The 19,125-nt window shown below is 47.9% G+C and overlaps 1 protein-coding gene across 1 annotated transcript in view; it reads right to left on the bottom strand.

Annotated features, from left to right (window-relative positions):
* DRD4 (dopamine receptor D4) overlaps positions 1-18,510 on the bottom strand; it is a 32,393-nt gene extending 13,883 nt beyond the window's left edge. Inside the window, exon 1 of the mRNA XM_084630014.1 lies at positions 17,677-18,510. Within this exon, the coding sequence (XP_084486140.1) occupies positions 17,677-17,988 (312 nt within the window). The 5' untranslated portion in view covers positions 17,989-18,510. The remainder of the gene's footprint in view (positions 1-17,676) is intronic.
* Between the last annotated feature and the right edge of the window lie 615 nt (positions 18,511-19,125).

The raw sequence follows: 19,125 nt of genomic DNA, 5'->3' as shown, positions 1-19,125 counted from the left end.
CACACCTTTCAGGTGAGGATGTGGGGAGCGCTGAAGGTGGAGAAGACTGGATACAAAGTGGCAAGCAGGCTGCGGCTGGGTTGGGCCAATGCACAAGCTGGAAGGTCAAAGGGAACTGAGCCTTGGAATCGCTTTGGCTTTCTGGGGTGGCAGAACTTCATGCCTTCCCTTGCTCAGGGCTGAAAGTACACTCTGAGGGTATGTCTACACAACCCACCAGATCAGTGGCCAGCAAACGATCCAGCAAGGATCGATTTATCGTATCTAGTCTAGACATGATAAATGGACCCCCGAGCGCTCTCCTGTCGACTCCTATACTCCACCGGGGCGAGGGGCGCAGGCGGAGTCGATGGGGGAGCGGCAGCCGTCGACTCACCACAGTGAAGACACCATGGTAAGTTGATCTAAGTATGTCGACTTCAGCTACGTTATTCACGTAGTTGAAGTTGCATAACTTAGATCGATCCACCCCCCACCATCCCCGTGTAGACCAGGGCTCAGTCTTGCCCGTTGTTTGCTATAGAGGGGGACTTTCGCACCAGGGAATCCTTCCCAGCACAGTAATAGGGGGCTGTCTTGGAGCCAGACTGACACATATGCCAACTGCTGTACATACTCTGTATATCTGAACAACACTCTGCTCCTTCCCAACCCCTCTTCCCCTCTCTGTGTCCATCCTTCAGTGAAATCTCAAGGTTGATTCTGCAACATTTCAGGTCATTTACAAGATGTGTGTCCCAGACCATGGACAGGGGCTAGAAGGAGATGTTTTTTTGGTAAAGCACAAACATCTTCAGTCATAGAGGGGGCAGGCAAAGGGCCATCCAAGTAAATACTTTTTGTAAAAATGTCCTTTAAAAATATATATATATATAAAATATAAATATAGATAAAATACATACACTAGTCTCTAATGAACCAATGCACATTGCACACTGGCCCTCCACTGCACAGGACAGAAGCTTGAGGGGAATTACAATTATATAATGAAAATCCTGCTCCAGAGTGAGCATCTCCCCCCTCCCCCCGCGAGTCAGATTTTGCCACTTTTACTGATGCTTAGAAGTCCCTGTCTCTGGGCTCGAAGTGTGGTTTAACCACAAGTCCTTTATAACTGGCAGCACAACCAGGAGCAAACCAGAAACCAAATTATGATTTGAGACAGTAATGCTCTGGTTCCCCCATTCTCCAGACAGATGCCCCTGATCTTGGTGAGGGCTTCAGTGCCATTATAAATACACACAACAATGGGAACTAAACTTTGAATCCCTTCATCTCTGAGTGAGTAGGGCTTTGATATGTGAAAGTCTAAACCCTATGCTCATGCACCATCCTTTTCAACAGAAGCAACGACATTAATACCATATCCCTTTGAGTCCCCAGAATAGGAAGGGATGAAGTTTAAAAGAGAGGCAGGGAAATCCCCAGTTGGAAGCTGCTCGCTGTCATTGGACAAGTCTCATTCAGGCAACCCAGTAAGTCTCAGACCAATTAAATACAATATTGTCATTTCTCAGGTCTTCCTGCAAAGTTAAAGAGATGCTGATGCCCCATGCCCCATCAACAAAGACCTGCTGTAGAATTTCCATTTTATTAACTCAGTTTAAGGAATTGTTTAATCCAAAATGCCTCCATCCCAAGTTCTGACAACTTTCCTTCCCTTGCTCCAGTTAGAAGGATGGTCTATGAAGTTAGGTCTAAGATTTTGCACACGTAAGAACTCTGCTCTCTTTAGAAGTGATAGGTTTCAAAATCTAGTTCCCATCAGAGCTTTGATTTTATTAACATTGTAGGTGTCCACTGAGTTCTTTGCGAACTCAAGATTCTACTGTATTCAGAATCCTTCCCAAACACATACTTTACAAGGGAAGGGAGCTGCATGAGGATTAATAGCACCCAGTTGTGATGTCAGAACAGGGTTGTGATTTCTCCTGAGGAGTAGGACCAGATGGACTCCAGGGTAATGGTTATTTTTGGGCAAACACCCTGACCAGAACCTTGGAGCCAGATCGAGGTTCAGATCAGATTTAACGTTCTGAACCTCTCTCTAGAATTGGCCAAATACAAACACCTTGAGCTTTGGGAAGGCGTTTTGATTAAGTTCTCAACATCAAACCCTCAAGTCTTGCCACATTCAGATCCTGGGGGTGGGTCCGACTATTAGAAAGATAGTAAGTTTGGATCTGAGGGCCAAAATTTTCAAAAGTCCCTGTGAGTTTTGGGCACCACATTTTTGGGATGCCCAGCTTTAAAGGGACCTGATTCTCAAAAGGCAGGTGCTCAGCACTTTCTGAAAATCAGGCCCCTTTAAAGTGTCTCAAGTTGGGGACCCAAAATCGATAGTCACTTCTGAAACGTCTCAGCCTGGGGTTTTAGTTCCTCTCTAGTCTCCAACAGAGAAGGAGAGAGAAAATATAAAGGAGAATCACTTCTAAATAGAAAAAGTCTGTTTTCCATGTGGTATTAGCAGCATTTAACAATGACTTTTTGCCATGCAGCATGACCCTCTGGCTGCATTAGCTAAGGCACCTAACTCTCTTTGATACTTGACTGACTTGGAATTAATAGAGACAGAACTGGCTTCACTAGGTCATGTAATGAATTGCTACCTAATTACAGTAGGTTGCAGGAGATTAGCCTGTCAAGGTACACAGTGTGAAGCTTTAAAGATTTTATATGGCTTAGGCTTCCTTAAATAGTGCTCAAAGGCAACTTAGTTTCCACCCACTTGTATTTTCTGCTTTTTAGGGGGGAAAAGTGCTCTGTTTTTTCCCATGGGAAAGAAACATCGGCAGCATTTCTGCCAAATGTATCTGTCTAGTGAACATTCTCTTCACACAGAGCAGATAACGGAACTCAATGTAGAAGTGGGTTCCCCCAGCTGCCACCCCTCCCACCCCCCAAAAAAATCCCATATACTAGGTCTTACAAAATTCTCTAGGTGTGGTTTGAACAGCTCTTGCAAGAGTTGCATCAATAACCAGCCTGCTGAAGGCTCATGCGAGGCCAGGCTAATTAACTAGTCTATTAAACTAGTCCCTATTCAAAGAGCTTTAGTTGTCTTAACATCACTTCTTAGAAGATGGACAGCCATAGGTCTGTGTTTGGCAGAGGTGACGCACACTGCCTTTAGCAGGATTCACTTTGACAGACAGTCTGATGTACTGGAAGGCACACAAAGCTAGATGCTTCAGGGCATAAGTCAATCTCTAGTTGACTTGGGTTAGGAAGAAGCTTTCTTTATGGGCAGGGTCTTCCATAATTATCCAGTATGGGGTTTCTTGCCCCTTTTTTTCAGAGTGGTTTTGAGGCCTGTGCTATAAAGGAGATCAGACTAGATGACCACAGTGGTCCCTTCTGGCCTTAGCTCATGGGGAGGGTTCATGGCTGTGAATCCAACGTGGAGGGATATGATCCCCTTCAGCCTGGACTTAGGCACCTAACTCCCTTGGCGAGGAGGGGCATAGGCCACACGCCTCTCCATGGCATTTCCTCCTAGCTAGCTTTGGTGGCTCCCCGCTCAGTATGTGAGTTTTTGTGACTCCCATTCTTAGGCGCGTAACACGTAGGCAGCCTGGGTGCTTAGTTCAGGGCTATGGATTTGCCATGTGGCAGGGCACCGAAATGTCAGGCATAGCAATGCTGAGTCTAAGTCCCCTTCGTGGAGCTAACCCAAGATGTCCTGCACCACGTAAGAATGGCCCCTCTGGAGGAATAAGGAGCCGCACTGATGGATTCTGAAAGGAGCTGCCTCTAGTCCTCTTTGACTAGCACTATGGTGACTTCAGGAAGTGGTGCTGAGAGAGAGAGAGAGAGACTGACATTCTCACAGACTAAAGGACCATTGCTAAAGTTACACCAGTAAAACGATTTTTACACGATCCTGGTGAAGGTGTAATTTACAGGATCTGAGATTCTAAGAATTTCCGGTTTACATGCCAGATGCACTAGGAGCAGCCACTGCTGGAGGTCTCTCGTTGACTAACCCAAACAAACTGTTCACTCTAGTAGACAGATATTTTGCACTGCACATCAGAAAACATCCTCTTTTCTCAGGAGAGTGTCAACCAGAACCAGCCTCTTACAGAACTGAAGGAAGAGCAAATTGGCTGGAAGAAACAAGGACCACCAGCAATTTGCCCAAGGTCCTTTCTCATGTCTAATCTTTGCAGCCAAGGTTTTTTTTGTGGGTTTTTTTTTTTAAGTGACTAGTAATTTTTGGCTGTCCAGCTTGAGACACCTTGAAGGGGTTTGACTTTCAGAAGGTCAGTGCTCAGCACTTTCTGAATAATCAGGCCCCTTTAAGTTGTCTCAGGTTAGGGACTCAAACTGAGGCACCCAAATATAGTCACTTTTCAAAATCTAGGCTTTGGACTGTAATCACAAGTCTTCACCACCACCTCAAAACCATTCTGGCACCAGATTATAAATATCCTTATAATTCTAGGGATGAATGAATTTGTGTGCCCTATTAAGACTGCATTATTCCAATAGAATCTTTAAGTGTTATCAGTGAAAGAATACAGGTCTCCAAAAAGCCATGGGAAATACTGGAGGGAAGTGTTCTCATTCTTCATCTAGGACTTCAGTAGAAAAGTTCTCTAAATAGGTGAACAAACTCACATGACACACATACCAAGCAAGATGCTCTTTTATACTATACAGAAACCCAGAGTATCTAACCCCAGTCTAAAGGAATAGGTAATAAATGGTTGAGAAGTACTTTGTCCCAAGTATCTGTTTGGGGCAAATAACCAGCCCAGAGACCCAGAAATGCCTTGGCTCCAACACTGATGACCTGTAATCGGAGCATGTTAAGTTTAGCAGATGCACTGAAAATCTTCTCCTTTCCTCCTTAATCAATTATAAAGAGCTAAGAGACAAAGTAGTTTACGTAACCAAGCCACACAAATCTGCTTGCCGGTAGAACTTCCTGGTTCAGTTCTGTCTCAAAGTGTGATCGCTCAGCGTGGATTAAGAAAAACGCTCACAGAGTGCACGATACTTTACACAGGTACAGCATGCATCCAGTCCTGCTCCTGCCCTAGGCGCTGGGTAAAACTCCCATTCCTTTCAGCTGAAGCATGGGCCCGAGATGTCGCATCCCCCTTTCCCTCAGAGGAAATGCAGAAGCTCCTCCACTTGCACTTTGGGGAGTCAGGTTTTTAAGAGCTCAAAGCTGGGCCGGGTGCAGATGGAGCAGGGAAACAAGAGATTCTTTGCGGCCTCAACCAGACTTTATTGGGTAAGGCACTCTGAGCCTAACAATAGTATGGGGAGCACCTCATCCTTCCCCCAAAGCTTTGCAGGTCTGGGCTCTTAACTGCTACTCTGCCTCCAGAGGAAAAGTGTCCCACACTGACTGAGGTGCACTGACACCTATGCCTTGCCCCCACCACCATCACCGATGGGCAGCGTGGCTCCATCTGAAGTATCTTTGGGATCCCTGGGGACACTCCACACTCTCCCCATGGCCTTCCTTCCAGTCAGCTGCTTGGAGGTTGTCACACCAGCAAGACAAGGACACTGTGTGGTTCCTTCCCCAGGATCTCACCCCCCAGCCTTTACTGAGGTGCAGCTCCTGGTGAAGCCATGGGAAATGGATCTGGGTGGGGACGGCAGGTTTTGGGCCCTAGGCACACTTGCAAGGAAAGTCATTTGAAAGGCAAAGCAACCACTTCCATGTATAAAACGGTCCCTCATAGGTTGACCATGACCGGCTAACTTGCTTTTAAATATCTCTTCCTTTGCTTACACCAGGAGCTAAGTGGGGTTTAAAAATGTGTTCACTGAAGCGTGTTCAAGACCATATTTTGCCACAAACCCCCCAGAGCAGGTAAGTCCCGGGGGTGTGTACACATGTGCAAGATGTATGCATGTACAGTACACATGTGTAACATACAGTTTCCATGTATTAGATAGTGATATACATATGATCAACTACATTTGTCCTGCACACCTCTGACAGTTCTCCAGCACTCTGCCCGCTAATCCACCTCTGCCTGACAGAATTAACCTGACATAGAAATGAGCCCCTTCCACCCCTAAGTTTACTGGTCTGAGGTGTCAGACGGACAGGCAATAATCTAAGATCTGCTATCTCATGAGCCACTATGGTGAGAAATGGATGCTTTGTCCCACTGGGGAGCTGGCATTTCCCGCTCCTGTCCATCAAGATAAGGCTTCTAGCCCTGGTCAGTTGCAGGATATCAAACCTTATGTCACAACATTAGGATTTATAGAAAACTTACTCTAGAAGCTTCTCCACTCAGTTAGTTACAGAGTGTTGTTCTCTCTTGTAAAGCTCTCAAGAGTTGACTCATACTGCAAAGGCAGGTAAATCCAACAAGAAAAGTAGAGTATGTGGGGTGGGGATTGAAATAGCTTAAAAACAACCCCCCTCTCCCCCTCTCCAATGTTTAAACTAATTCTTTTCTGAAACAACGTGAGACAGATACAAGTGGTGCAATGACGGTTTTATTGGCAGAGCTTTACAACAACCTGCAGAACTCTTACAAGGAGGACGATGGTTGTGTGGTTAAGGGACTGGACTGAGCCTATGGGATCTGGGTCCAATTGGCCCCTCTGCCAATGGGAGCTGCGGGGGCCAGTGCCTGCAGGCAAAGGCAGTGCGCGGAGACCTTCCCCTCCCAGGAGCCACTGCTGGACATGCCAGCCACTTCCGGGAGTGGCGCAGGGCCAGGGCTTGCCTTAGTCCTGATGCATCACTGGACTGTTAGTGGCCGATCTCCCAGTTTGGCTGCAGGAGGGTTGGCAACCCTATGATCGACTGGTCGATGGTGGAGCCTCTGACAGTGGATCTTAGTCTCAGTGATCTACCGGTTGGTGACCACTGCCTTACATGCTATGCTACTGTGGCTCACAGCCCTGACACCAACAGCCAGCTTTACAAGCATGCAGGTCACACCCTGGCTTCCACTGCCCAGTTACTTTTTACAGGGTGACCCCAATACCCTCCCAGTTCTCAGCCTCCCTCAAATCATCTGCCTTCTAGTGTGCAGCCCTCTCCTGGAACACTCACAGAAAGAACCTTCTTCATTGCTCCTTTAAAGAGACAATCCACTGCAGCTCATTACTTTAACTGGAGTTGGACCAAACACAACACTATATTGTTTTATAATAGAAGGAAAATAAGTTTATTAAACAAAAAGCCATAGGCTTAAGTGATACCAAGTATAAGACAGAACTACTCAAGATAGTTAAGTCCAAAGCAGACTGCAAAGAGCTACAAAGGGATCTCACAAAACTGGCTGCCTGGGCAACAAAATGGCAGATGAAATTCAATGTTGATAAATGCAAAGTAATGCACATTGGAAAACATAATCCCAACTACACATATAAAATGATGGGGTCTAAATTAGCTGTTATCACTCAAGAAAGAGATCTTGGAGTCATTGTGGATAGTTCTCTGAAAACATCCCCTTAATGTGCAGCGGCAGTCAAAAAAGCTAACAGAATGTTGGGAACCATTAAGAAAGGGATAGATAATAAGACAGAAAAAATCATATTGCCTCTATATAAATCCATGGTATGCCCGCATCTTGAATACTGCACATTTGGTTGCCCCATCTCAAAAAAGATGTATTGGAAAAGATTCAGAAAAGAACAACAAAAATGATTAGGGGTATGGAACAGCTTCCGTGGTGAGGAGAGATTAATAAGAATGGGACTTTTCAGCTTGGAAAAGAGATGACTAAGGGGGGAATAGGACAGCAGTCTAAAAAATCATGACTGGTGTGGAGAAAGTAAATAAGGAAGTGTTATTACTCCCTTTCATAACACAAGAACTAGGGGGTCACACCAAATGAAATTAATAGGCAGAACGTTTAAAAACAAACTAAAGGAAGTATTTCTTCACACAACACACAGTCAACCTGTGGAACTCCTTGCCAGAGGATGTTGAGAAGGCCAAGTCTATAATACAGTTCAAAAAAGAACTAGATAAATTTGTGGAGGATAGGTCCATCAATGGCTATTAGCCAGGATGGGCAGGGATGGTGTCCCTAGCCTCTCTTTGCCAGAAGCTGGGAATGGGCTACAGGGAATGGATCACTTGATGATTACCTGTTCTGTTCGTTACCTCTGGGGCACCTGGCATTGGCCACTGTTGGAAGACAGGATACTGGGCTAGATGGACCTTTGGTCTGACCCAGTATGGCTGTTCTTATGTTCTTAAGGAATAAAGATAGAAAGGGTTACAAGAAAACAAAAGTAAAAATATACTTCTAAGACTAAAACTTAATTTCAGCAAGTTAAAATCTTTGCCTAAGCTGGTTTCTCACCTAAACTCAGTTCTTAGAGACATCAACCTCCTTGGCTGAAGGACACAACATTCTGTGATTTCAAGAGCTCTGGCCACTTGAGTCCCCCAAGTGATGGACAGCTATGGAGTTCTCATCCCTACCCCTTTTTTTAATAGTTCGGTAAATCTTTGAAATCATGTATCTTTTGTCTGGAGAAACCTATTTATCAACTCCCCCTGATGTGCACGGTTTTAAAGTCATGTATTTCCAGCATATATCTATAAAGTCCTTTATGGGTTTCCCATACATACATCATGCAAGAATATTAATAATCAGTGAGTTTGTAGTTTTCCAACGATATATTACATGCCACTTTTTGGGTAAATATCATGACAACAGTGTGTTAGGTGTAGTGAGTATGTCAGGCCTCACAAGAGTTACTGACACAGAATAGTGAACCACCAATGGGCCTCTGTGTCACATGGCCTCTCAGCATTACTCAAAAAACAACACATTTCGCCAACCATGAATAATACAGTCATCCCAAACTCCTGGCCATAAAACCTTTACAGCTCACCACCATTACATCAATCTTTTCTTTTCTTAGTTATTATAAACAGCACAGGTATGAAAGCTAGACACTCTTAACATTATAAGACCCCATTTTTCAGTGTTTCTAACTCTGCTAGACAAAACTATTTGAGCTGATTTTATATTATATATATATTATAGTTTCTGTTAAAATGGTTAAGCTATTTCTCAGAACAAGGTTATTTTCCCTAAACTTGTTCTGAGAAACAGCTTAACTGTAACTGTAGACCTAGGTATTGTTAATTTTTTTTTTTAAATTCAGCCTAACGCAGAAGGCTGCACACTTCATTGCTTCTGTAGGCTGAGCTCTATGGGTTAGCCAACTTTAGGTGCAAATGGCTTTTCAGGTTTTCTGAAAAACAAAAACAGTCTATGCATAGAATCTATGTATAACCTCTAGCAATTTTAAAGAATGCTCAACTAAACCTCAATTTGATTGTGAAGTTGTCTAAGATAATCCTTTATTTTATTTTAGCATGATGCTTTTGGTCACCTCGCAGACTCCGAGTTCCAATATCGTGTAGTTTCCATAGCATGGGCAATTGCACGGCACTCATTGGTAGCTCACTAAGGAGGAGTTTCACATCAATGGCATTTGGATTGTCACTTAGTCTTAAAAGATATCAATTTTGTTTGTGGTATGATATAGATAGCAAAGTGTAAAATTCAAGTAATGATGAAATACACCTATGAAGGGACTTACTTTAAACTCACAATTTAAAAGTAGTATTTTCCATTCTTTTTACACACACACACACACACACACACATCCACCCACCCACCCACCCCGGGGTCATGGATCAGCATTCCCATCAGTACTCCGCCTGTGCCAAGGAAGCTAATGATCCAATCAGCAGATCAAACACAGTGATGAACCCTGGTCACATGCCACCTGAGGCACGTTGCGCATACGCTAAGTAGTATACACACCCTGCCTTATGTCAGGGGCTCCATATGTCATCCCCCCCATTTTCTGCTCCCCCCTACTAGGGTTCCCCATTCAACACCTACCCCATGCCAGATATGTCTCTCTCCTTTTTCTCCCCCTTCCAAAGTAGCTTTCTACCCACCCCCAGATTAAAAGGGAAGGACGGACAGCTGGTGCCCTCTCTCTTCCTGAGTTCGCTCAGTCACATAGCTGCAACTGGCCCAGCCACTCCCACAATCCCCTGGGCAGGCTCTTACCCATGGAATGGTCTCCCCAAGCTGCACACACTGACGCTGCTCCCTCTGGAGCAGCTGGGTCTCAACAAATCCAAAAGCCAGCTGCATCCTCCACCTCACCAAGCCAACAGGCTAAGACTTGGGGATGCCCTGCCTTGTTTCTCCTGGGACTCTGCCCAAGGCCACACCCACATGACCTCATCCCTGTGATTTCTACTAGAAATGCTTCATGATATGGTTCCCATGGCAATGGCCGGTGGGGTCTGTGACGCAGTATGGAGAGGGGCGAATTGTCCGGGGAATGTCGTCTAGTTTTACTGGGACTGTCTGCATTGGGGATGGGATAGTAGGGGATGAGCCTGTAACCTGAGCCAGGAAAGGGGTGGGGCCAGGTGACACCTTTGCCCGGGAAACTGGACAAAGGCTGGAGGAGAGAGCCTGCTGGACGGGCTTTTGGTTTCAGTTTTGTGCTGGGTGGTGGAATGTAGGGAACCCCAAGGCTGGGGTCTAAGATCCCTGCCCCCCAGAAGGACTTGACTGAGGGGTCCTGGTTGTACCTACAAGCTTTCTGTTTTAGACTGTGTTCCTATTGTCCAATAAACCTTCCATTTTACTGCCTGGCTGAGAGTCACGGTGAATCCCAGGAAGAGGGGTGCAGGGCACTGACTCCCACACACTCCGTGACAGGGTCATCAAAACAACTGGTGCAATTATGCTGCCAAGCCTGGCCATACCCCAGTGCAGTCCTGCTAAAAAATAAGTGAAAATGGCTTTTCCAGTTCTCATCAAAATCAACAGGATTCTGCGCAGGAATGCCTAGAGCATTCCCTGAAATTTTGGAATTGATCAGGTGTGGTTTTCCAAAGTTATTGTGTTAAAGACAAACAGAGAAAGGCCATCATGTTGAGTATAGGGCCTAACTTTGCTCAGTCAAAAAAGTGCAACATCCTTAATCCTCTCTTGAGGACTAGAGTTTTAGCAGTAATAAAGAAAGTTGTGTTTGAGATACAGAAACACAGCCCACGTCAACAACCTCAACTAGCTCTTTTGATTTATTATTATTGTTGTTGTTGTTGTTGTTGTTGTAGTAACAGCCAGACGCCTCAGCTGAGTTCAGGGCTTCATTGTGCTAGGCACTAAACAGGCACATCGCATGACAACTCCTGCTTTGAATATATCACTGACAAAAAGGTGGGAGAAAGCAAGCATTACAGGAGTCACAGGTGAAACCCACTGAAGACAATGGCAAAACTCCCATTGACTTAGTGGAACCATGATTTCACCCCCAATTGTGTCTAAATCTTTTAGTCAGCTCTGTAAACCTCAATCACATTATCCATAGAACCACTAATGCCTCTAAAAATCTGTAATAAGAGATTCCTGCATTTCAACAAGAAATCGCAAGCTGCTCAGGCCTGTCCTGTTGAGGGGGGAATCCGCACTCACCTCTCTGACCTGCAGCAGTGTCTGCTCACCTTTCCTTCCCTAAGTGACATGTGAGACAAAGAAAGACCATGAGGGAATTAGTTTCTATGGCAAGTGATGTATCTGAGCTGAAAGATTCAGATCCAATTTTTGATCTCCACTCCAAAGTTTGGGATTCTTAGATCCAATGTTCTCCTCACTACACAAAACCTACTCAGCCCAAACTTGAACTGTTACACTGGTGTAAATCCAGGAGTAACACCATTGATTTCAATGGGTTACTGCCATGATTTACTCCAGCATATAACTAAGCATAACTTGGCCCACTTTAGTGGGGCAGTTTGAATTGACCTGGACTGAAACAGAGAAAAAAAAAAAAAATCAAGCACTGAAAATGAAGCACCCCATATTCATTCTCACACTCTCCCCCATGTAGACTGTATCCCAGCAAGATATAATCAGAAACAAACCTCTAGATGCACTGATGTCTGGCTGTGATAATATAATATAGACTAGCCCTATTAAATTGACCCAGCTTAATGAAAGTTGTCTTTTTAAACTGGTGCAAACTTGCATGTAGACAAGGTCATATTCTGAATGAGAGACAGCATGATCACTAATTTAGAGCAGGGGACTGGGAGGCAGAAGACTTGGGGTCAACTCTTGAACAAGTAGTAGTGGGGACTTTTCAAAAGCCCCTTTTGAGCACTCAGACAACAAATGGGTTTCAGAGTAACAGCCGTGTTAGTCTGTATTCGCAAAAAGAAAAGGAGTACTTGTGGCACCTTAGAGACTAACCAATTTATTTGAGCATGAGCTTTCGTGAGCTACAGCTCACTTCATCGGATGCATACCGTGGAAACTGCAGCAGACATTATATACACACAGAGATCATGAAACAATACCTCCTCCCACCCCACTGTCCTGCTGGTAATAGCTTATCTAAAGTGTGGTTTTTGGAGGGGGGTGAGAGAACCTGGATTTGTGCAGGAAATGGCCCACCTTGATTATCATGCACATTGTGAAGAGAGTTGTCACTTTGGATGGGCTATTACCAGCAGGAGAGTGAGTTTGTGTGTGGGGGGGTGGAGGGTGAGAAAACCTGGATTTGTGCTGGAAATGGCCCAACTTGATGATCACTTTAGATAAGCTATTACCAGCAGGACAGTGGGGTGGGAGGAGGTATTGTTTCATGATCTCTGTGTGTATATAATGTCTGCCGCAGTTTCCATGGTATGCATCCAATGAAGTGAGCTGTAGCTCACGAAAGCTCATGCTCAAATAAATTGGTTAGTCTCTAAGGTGCCACAAGTACTCCTTTTCTTTTTTCAGACAACAAAGTAAACTTTCAAAACAGAATGTGGGTGAAGTTTTTCTTGGAAAACCTGCTCCCACTACTGTGTGCCCCAGCTGTCCAAGTACTTCCATCCCAGCCAAAGGGATTTTAAAAGCCTTGCTGTTCTACGATGCTATGCTCTTTCAGTATTGCTGCTGTTCTCCCTATATCTAGATGTTAAGTGACTTTTTGGGATGAGTGTGTAACATACTTCAGCAATGAGACACCTGTAGCAGGCTGGAACAGTCTGGTGTTTGCCCCAGCACCTGAATTGCTAGAAAAGCCTCTGAAATTAGACTGGATGTGTGGGATAGGAAAAGGGTGGTTACTGATTTTTAAAAGTAATATGAAAACGAACAGTTTTCCCATGCTGCTTTCAAATGCTGTAGGAATGCAGCACGAGGCATTAAGGGACACTTCTGACAAACTCCAGCCTGATTTTCAATGGTGATACTGATTTGTGGATTTCAGCACCTCTGAAGCATCAACGTTTTCAAAAGCTTATGGAAACAGAAATAGTTACTGGGATCCCCATCAAGGGGCTAACATGGGAGTTGGGCAGCTTGGGGATTTTCAAAACTGGTATTTGGCTGCACCCAGGTTGTCTGAGTATCCAGCACTTATGGGATTTTCAAGTGCATCCAACTCAAGGAAATTCCCCAGGTACTCAGGACTGAATGGAAATGCCTTCTAGATTCACAGACATATGTACACTAGCACATTGTACATGCTAATGAGGCCTAGATCTACAGTGTAAGAGCCAAGCTATTTTCAGACAACATTGGTGGGGGCTCAGTGCACAGCATTTGGAGCTGGCCAGGTGATCGGGAAGATGGCAGGGAGGATGAGGGAACAAGAGAAATCCCAGCTTCAGAAATTGAGACCATGATTACAGAAGTGACACGCATGCCCCCTGAAAATGAACTGGTAGGTGCTCACAGACCCTCTTCACCAACATGAAGCTCGGGGTTCAGGCTGTAAATCGAGTGAACAGAGGAGGCAATGGCAGAACATACAAGTAAAGGCATGATCCTGGGTATTCAACCATCCAAGCTGTCAACACCTGGTTGGCATCACATACAGCCATGCTATTCAAGGAATAGGTGTATTTCCCAGAGGCTGCATTGTGTCAGTTGTCCTTCTGCGCCCACCCTCCCACCCCAAACGCACATATTGCACTTCATTGTGCCATCTACAATGCCCAGTACAGAGGGGAAGCTCTCTACGGCATACAATTCTTGCTGTATTTGGTGCTGGGCACTGCCAGTCCACAGAGGAACTTGTGCTCATGCAACCCTGTGGGTTATAGTCATTAGGAAGTCATCTATGCACTTGCACACATGTAAGCAGAGTCAGGATGGGCTCCACCCTGACATCTGGTGGTGAGGTGTGGCAAGTTGTGGAAAAGAACTTCAGGGGCTGATCTCATTTGCATAGGCACACCCACCCCGCCTAGAATGAGGCCATAACTGCCCAAATGGTCACTTTGGCTGTTGTGGGATCCCCAGTGTCTCTGTTATTGGGGCGGGAAGAATAAATTGTTATTACCCTGATTATGGGAACTGTGCTTGGAACTGTACTTGGCCTTTTGTTATGATGGAGGGACTCACCATCAACTGAGTAGCACTCGCTAGGCAAAGGACATGGGTTCCAAAACTCTGTGAATTGAGAGAGACTTGAGACAGGTATTGGTGGTGTGGGCCCCTTTGTGAGGGCCTGAAGCACCAATTGCACCTCTGTCTCTCTCCACCGTGGAATGTCAGAGCTAATTTTGGGTCTATTAAGAGTCTTGCTACAGGTACTGTGCTGCATTCACTTTGGCCTTATAGTGCACCAGCACTAAGGCTCCCACTACTATAAGCTGAAATCACTGAGCACTGTGTCAAGTAGTGGGGTGCCGGAAGATCTAGAGTGCAGCGGTGCTGTTTGTGGATAGGCTGGCGGAGTGTTCGTGAGACAGCGAGGTGAGCTGTGCAGAGCGGAGCCGTTCGTGAGACGGTGAGCTGTGCAGAGCAGAGCCGGTCATGGTAGAGTGGAGCCGTTCGTGAGACAGCGGTGTGTTCATGAGACGGCGAGCTGTGCAGAGCGGAGCCGGTCGTGGTGGAGCAGAGCCGTTCGTGAAACAGCGTAGCAGAGCAGAGCCCTGTGGGGCAGTCAGCTTCAGGACACGTAAGGTGCCCCTTACCTCTTTCTCCCACACACAGGCACATTTTAGCCAGACTGGGGAGTAACACTATGCAGATGAACTTTTGAACTCTGGGGCTGGACTTTTTGGACTTTAGGTGATTTGTGGATTGCTGGACTCAAGAGACGTTTGGGTTCTGGGACTCTGGGGTGGGTCTTTGCTCATGGTTTGGTTAATGAACGCTAGTTGTGGTGTTTCCCCAATTTAATGCTGATGTCGTTTACCTCATGTTACTAAAGATTCTCTACTACACCGAGACTCTGTGCTTGCGAGAGGGGAAGTATTGCCTCTTTGAGGCGCCTAGGGGGTGTGTAAGATTTTCCCAGGTCACTGGGTGGGGGCTCAAGCCACTTTTGCATTTGCTTTGATGAGAGGGAACCCCTGTGTACTGAACCCGACCCTTGCTGCTATCAACTTGGCCTGGCAGAAGGGTTACACACACAAGTGACAAACGTAGGTGCAAGCAGTATCTCTAATGGTCCTTTGCAAAGACCCTGAGACGAGATGGTGGAGTGCTACACGCCCAAATTTTCAGATGTATTTAGGAGTTGGTCCAATCAGCATTGCAAGATCTAACCTAGACAACAAAGTCCCATTTTCAAAAGTGATTTAAGCACTTAGGAACCTAAATCTCATTGAAAGTCAATGGAACTTAAGCACCTAAATCAGTTTTGAAATGGTACTTAAAAGGCTAAGTCACTTAGACACAGATTTTTAAAGGTATTTAGTCATTGCTGTACTCAGCATTACAACACATAGGATTTAGACTCCTAAATCAGTTATCAGCTGTCATCAGAATTTAGGCTCCTAAGTGCCTAAATTCCTTTTGAAGATTAGATGTAGGCTCCTAAATCAGTTAGGCATTGCAACAATGAGTGCAGCAATGCCTAGATACCTAGATAACAATCTGGCCTGTAGTGAGACTGACTGGGAAGCAGAGCATGGGGCTCTTCTAGGCGAGTGTCACGAGGGCTCACAGGTGCTGGATGGCTTTACAGCTGAGCTTACGCTTCTGTACGACCCTTGCCTCAGGAAGATCACGGAAAGTGCTCAGCAGTCCATGGACGCTGCAAGGAAGGTAAGGGCACCCCAAACCTTGCCCTCCCTAGCCTGCTGCCTCCTTTCCCTGATTTTCCTGATGATATACAACAGACCCAATATGGTCAGGTGCTGGATGGCAGTCTCTCCTCAGAGCTGATCTCCTTGCCTACAACCTCCAGTTTCCCCAACACCCTCAATGTCTGCCCCAACCCTGTCCAGCTCTCTTAACCTGCACTTTAACCCTTCTCCTCCAGCCCCATGCTAATCCTATAATCCCTCAGTAAAGCCTCTGTGTCTCTCACTCATGTCTGTGTGTGCATGCGTGAGCACAAAAGTGTTCTCACTCCGTGTGCTGTGTCCTCAGGGATTTCAGACAATTAGGGGGAGGACACTGCTGCTTGATCACTTTAACCTGGCCTTCCTGGCTTTACTAATGTCTCCAAGCCCTGCTGGGCCTTACAATCATAGAATATCAGGATTGGAAGGGACCTCAGGAGGTCATCTAGTCCAACCCCCTGCTCAGGACCAATCCCCAACTAAATTCCAGGAATTCTCTCTGGTCTGCCCCCCCCCCCCCCAACGTGCACCTTTGGAGTAAAAAACTGCTGCCTCTCAAACGATTTGGGCACATCCAAACACTAGCTTGAGTGCCCAAGCATTGTCTTTTATGGGCCGTGGGAGTCTTTCCATTGACTTTGATGAGCTTTACTGCAGGATAACTATTTCTATTCACACCTGCAAGGCAAAAGCATCCCAGCTCTATAGCTTCTCCCTCTTGCATACGCTACAACTAAGCTTTGGAAAATAAGTGCTCTTTTTGATCATAACAGTTCTGCTGAGATAACGTAATAGGATCAGGCATATGCTGTATCAGAGTTTCTAATTAACACAGGCCTGACATTCAATCTGTTCCACATTTGCTACCTCTCGCTCCCCAGCCCCACGCAGAGCAGAAAAGTTACTCTCACAAAGTATTTTTGGCTGGGTTACCACTAGAAGATTTCTCCTACAGACCCGGATGGCAGATGTTCCACAAAACTGGCCACCACTCGTGCCACCAGCATAATAACCGTCCATCCAAATATCTAGAGCCGGATCCTCACTCCAATTGCTGAGATGTTTCGCATCCATGGGCCTGACCTTGCATTTCAGCTGGGCAGAGTGGACATATCTTGAAAGAAGCTTAGGAAACTGCCTTTTACTTTTGATTTGGAACCCGTTTGACAGGCCCCTAAAGAAACAAACACAACCCTAGGGGTAAAACAATCCCTCGCCCCAGCCTGGGGGAACTAGCCCCAGAGGCTACGTCTACACTGCACACCAGGCCTGGGTTCGGACTCAGGTTTGAGACCAAACCCCTCCGTCCGTCCCCCCCCACAAATCAATCTGACAGGGGGCAGCAAGCACTCAGGCCCTAGCTTCTGGGGGGCTCAGAGCCGCATTCCCACCGTGACTGGGGTCCAAGCCCTGTCCTTTGGCCGTGTGGCTGCGGCTCAAGCCGCAGAGCTGAGTCAGAAGAGCTGCCAGGCGCCGTCTGGCAGAGGGGGACGCAGCAGTGACAACCCCAGGTACCCAGCGGGGCTCAAGGCGGCTGGGAAGCACCCAGGGGGCACCCGCCGGGGTGCCCGGGGCTCCGGGCCGCCTGCTGGAGGAGGCAGGGTCCGACTCACCTCGGAGTAGACGTAGAGGGGCAGGACGAGCAGGGCCAGCAGCAGGTCGGCCACGGCCAGGCTGACGATGAAGTAGTTGGTGGCGGTCTGGAGGGCGCGCTCGGAGCAGACGCTCAGGCAGACCAGCAGGTTCCCGCCCACGACGCAGACGATGAGCGAGACGCCGAAGACCAAGGCGGCGAAGTTGTAGCCGGGCGCCGCTCCCCGGGGCGCGGTGGCGTTGCCCAGCTCCCCGCTGCCCGGCATGACGGCCCGCCCGTCCCGGGGCACCCCGCCGGGGCCGAGGGGCAGCTCCGGCCGGGGGCGGCTCATGGGCTTCCCCCCCCAACCCTGCGGTGCTGCGTGCGGGGCTCACGGCGCCCGGCTGCTGGCTGGGCGGGGCTCCGCGCCGGGGCTGCCCCCCCGGCCCATCCCGCTGGCGGTGGGAGCGAGCCGGCAAATGAGCCCGGCTCCTTCCGCCGACCCTCGGGCTAAGGAGGCAGCGGCAGCCCGGCCCAGCTTCCCCGCGCCCGGAGAAGTCCCTGCCCCGCGGACGCAACTTTTCCCGCCTGCTCGCTCGCTCGCTGGCTGCAGGCAGCGGCCCCGGCTGCACCGGAGTGAGCCGCGAAGGCGGGTCCCGCCCCGGCCGCTGATCCCGGGGGTGGGGCGCGGCCGCCGGCTCCCAGCCGGGCAGGGCTGGGCCCGCCCCTGGCGCCCGTCCTCGCTTGGGCGCGGCACCCCGCGACCCCAGCCAGCGCCCCCCGGGAGCCGCGGAGGGACCCGCTCCGGGAGCCGCGGAGCGCTGCTGGCTTATGGAAAGGGCTGGGGCGGCAGCTCCGGCGGGAGCAGCGGGGGGTGGCCCCCAGCCACGTGGGCGGATGGGCGGACGAGCCCTCGGGAGGAGAGGGGGCGTTGTACAGCCTCATCCCACAGTACATCCCGCTTCTCCTGCAGCCAACTCGCGGCGACCTCCCCGGTGTCAGTGCCAGGAGCCTCCCCCCCCCCCCCCGCCCTGTGCCACGACCCGGGACTCGTCCCTTTCCCCATGGGGGAGCCAGAGGTGCCTCGGGGGGCAGCAGCTCCGCGGCGAGGGAGTCTCCCCCTCCCGACAAGTGTCCCCAACGGTGCCTGTAACAAAGCTCCGGCTCTTTCCGAGATCATAATCCCTGCTCTACGGCATGCTATCCCGACATCTCCTTAGGCAGTAACGGGGTTAGTGCGAGGAGACTTGGGGCCGGGGTTACCCACCACATTCACACACACAACGAAACGCTGGTCACTCATTCGATTTAGTGAAAATCCATTTATATTGTCTCAATCCTACTCCGGGGCAACGCTCCTCCTGCAGCCAAAGGGAGCTGTATGTAGAAAAGTGGCCTGAGAATTAACCTACTGCTAATTTCTACCTAAATTGCCTTTTTTCCTAGCCTTCCATCTGTCCTAAAAAAACAACAAGGAGTCCGGTGGCAC

The sequence above is a fragment of the Lepidochelys olivacea genome (genome assembly GCF_965140295.1).
Source record: "Lepidochelys olivacea isolate rLepOli2 genome assembly, chromosome: 6".
Lineage (NCBI taxonomy): Eukaryota > Metazoa > Chordata > Testudines > Cheloniidae > Lepidochelys > Lepidochelys olivacea.
Note: the sequence above shows the minus strand (reverse complement) of the source record. Positions and strands in the feature narration are given on the sequence as shown.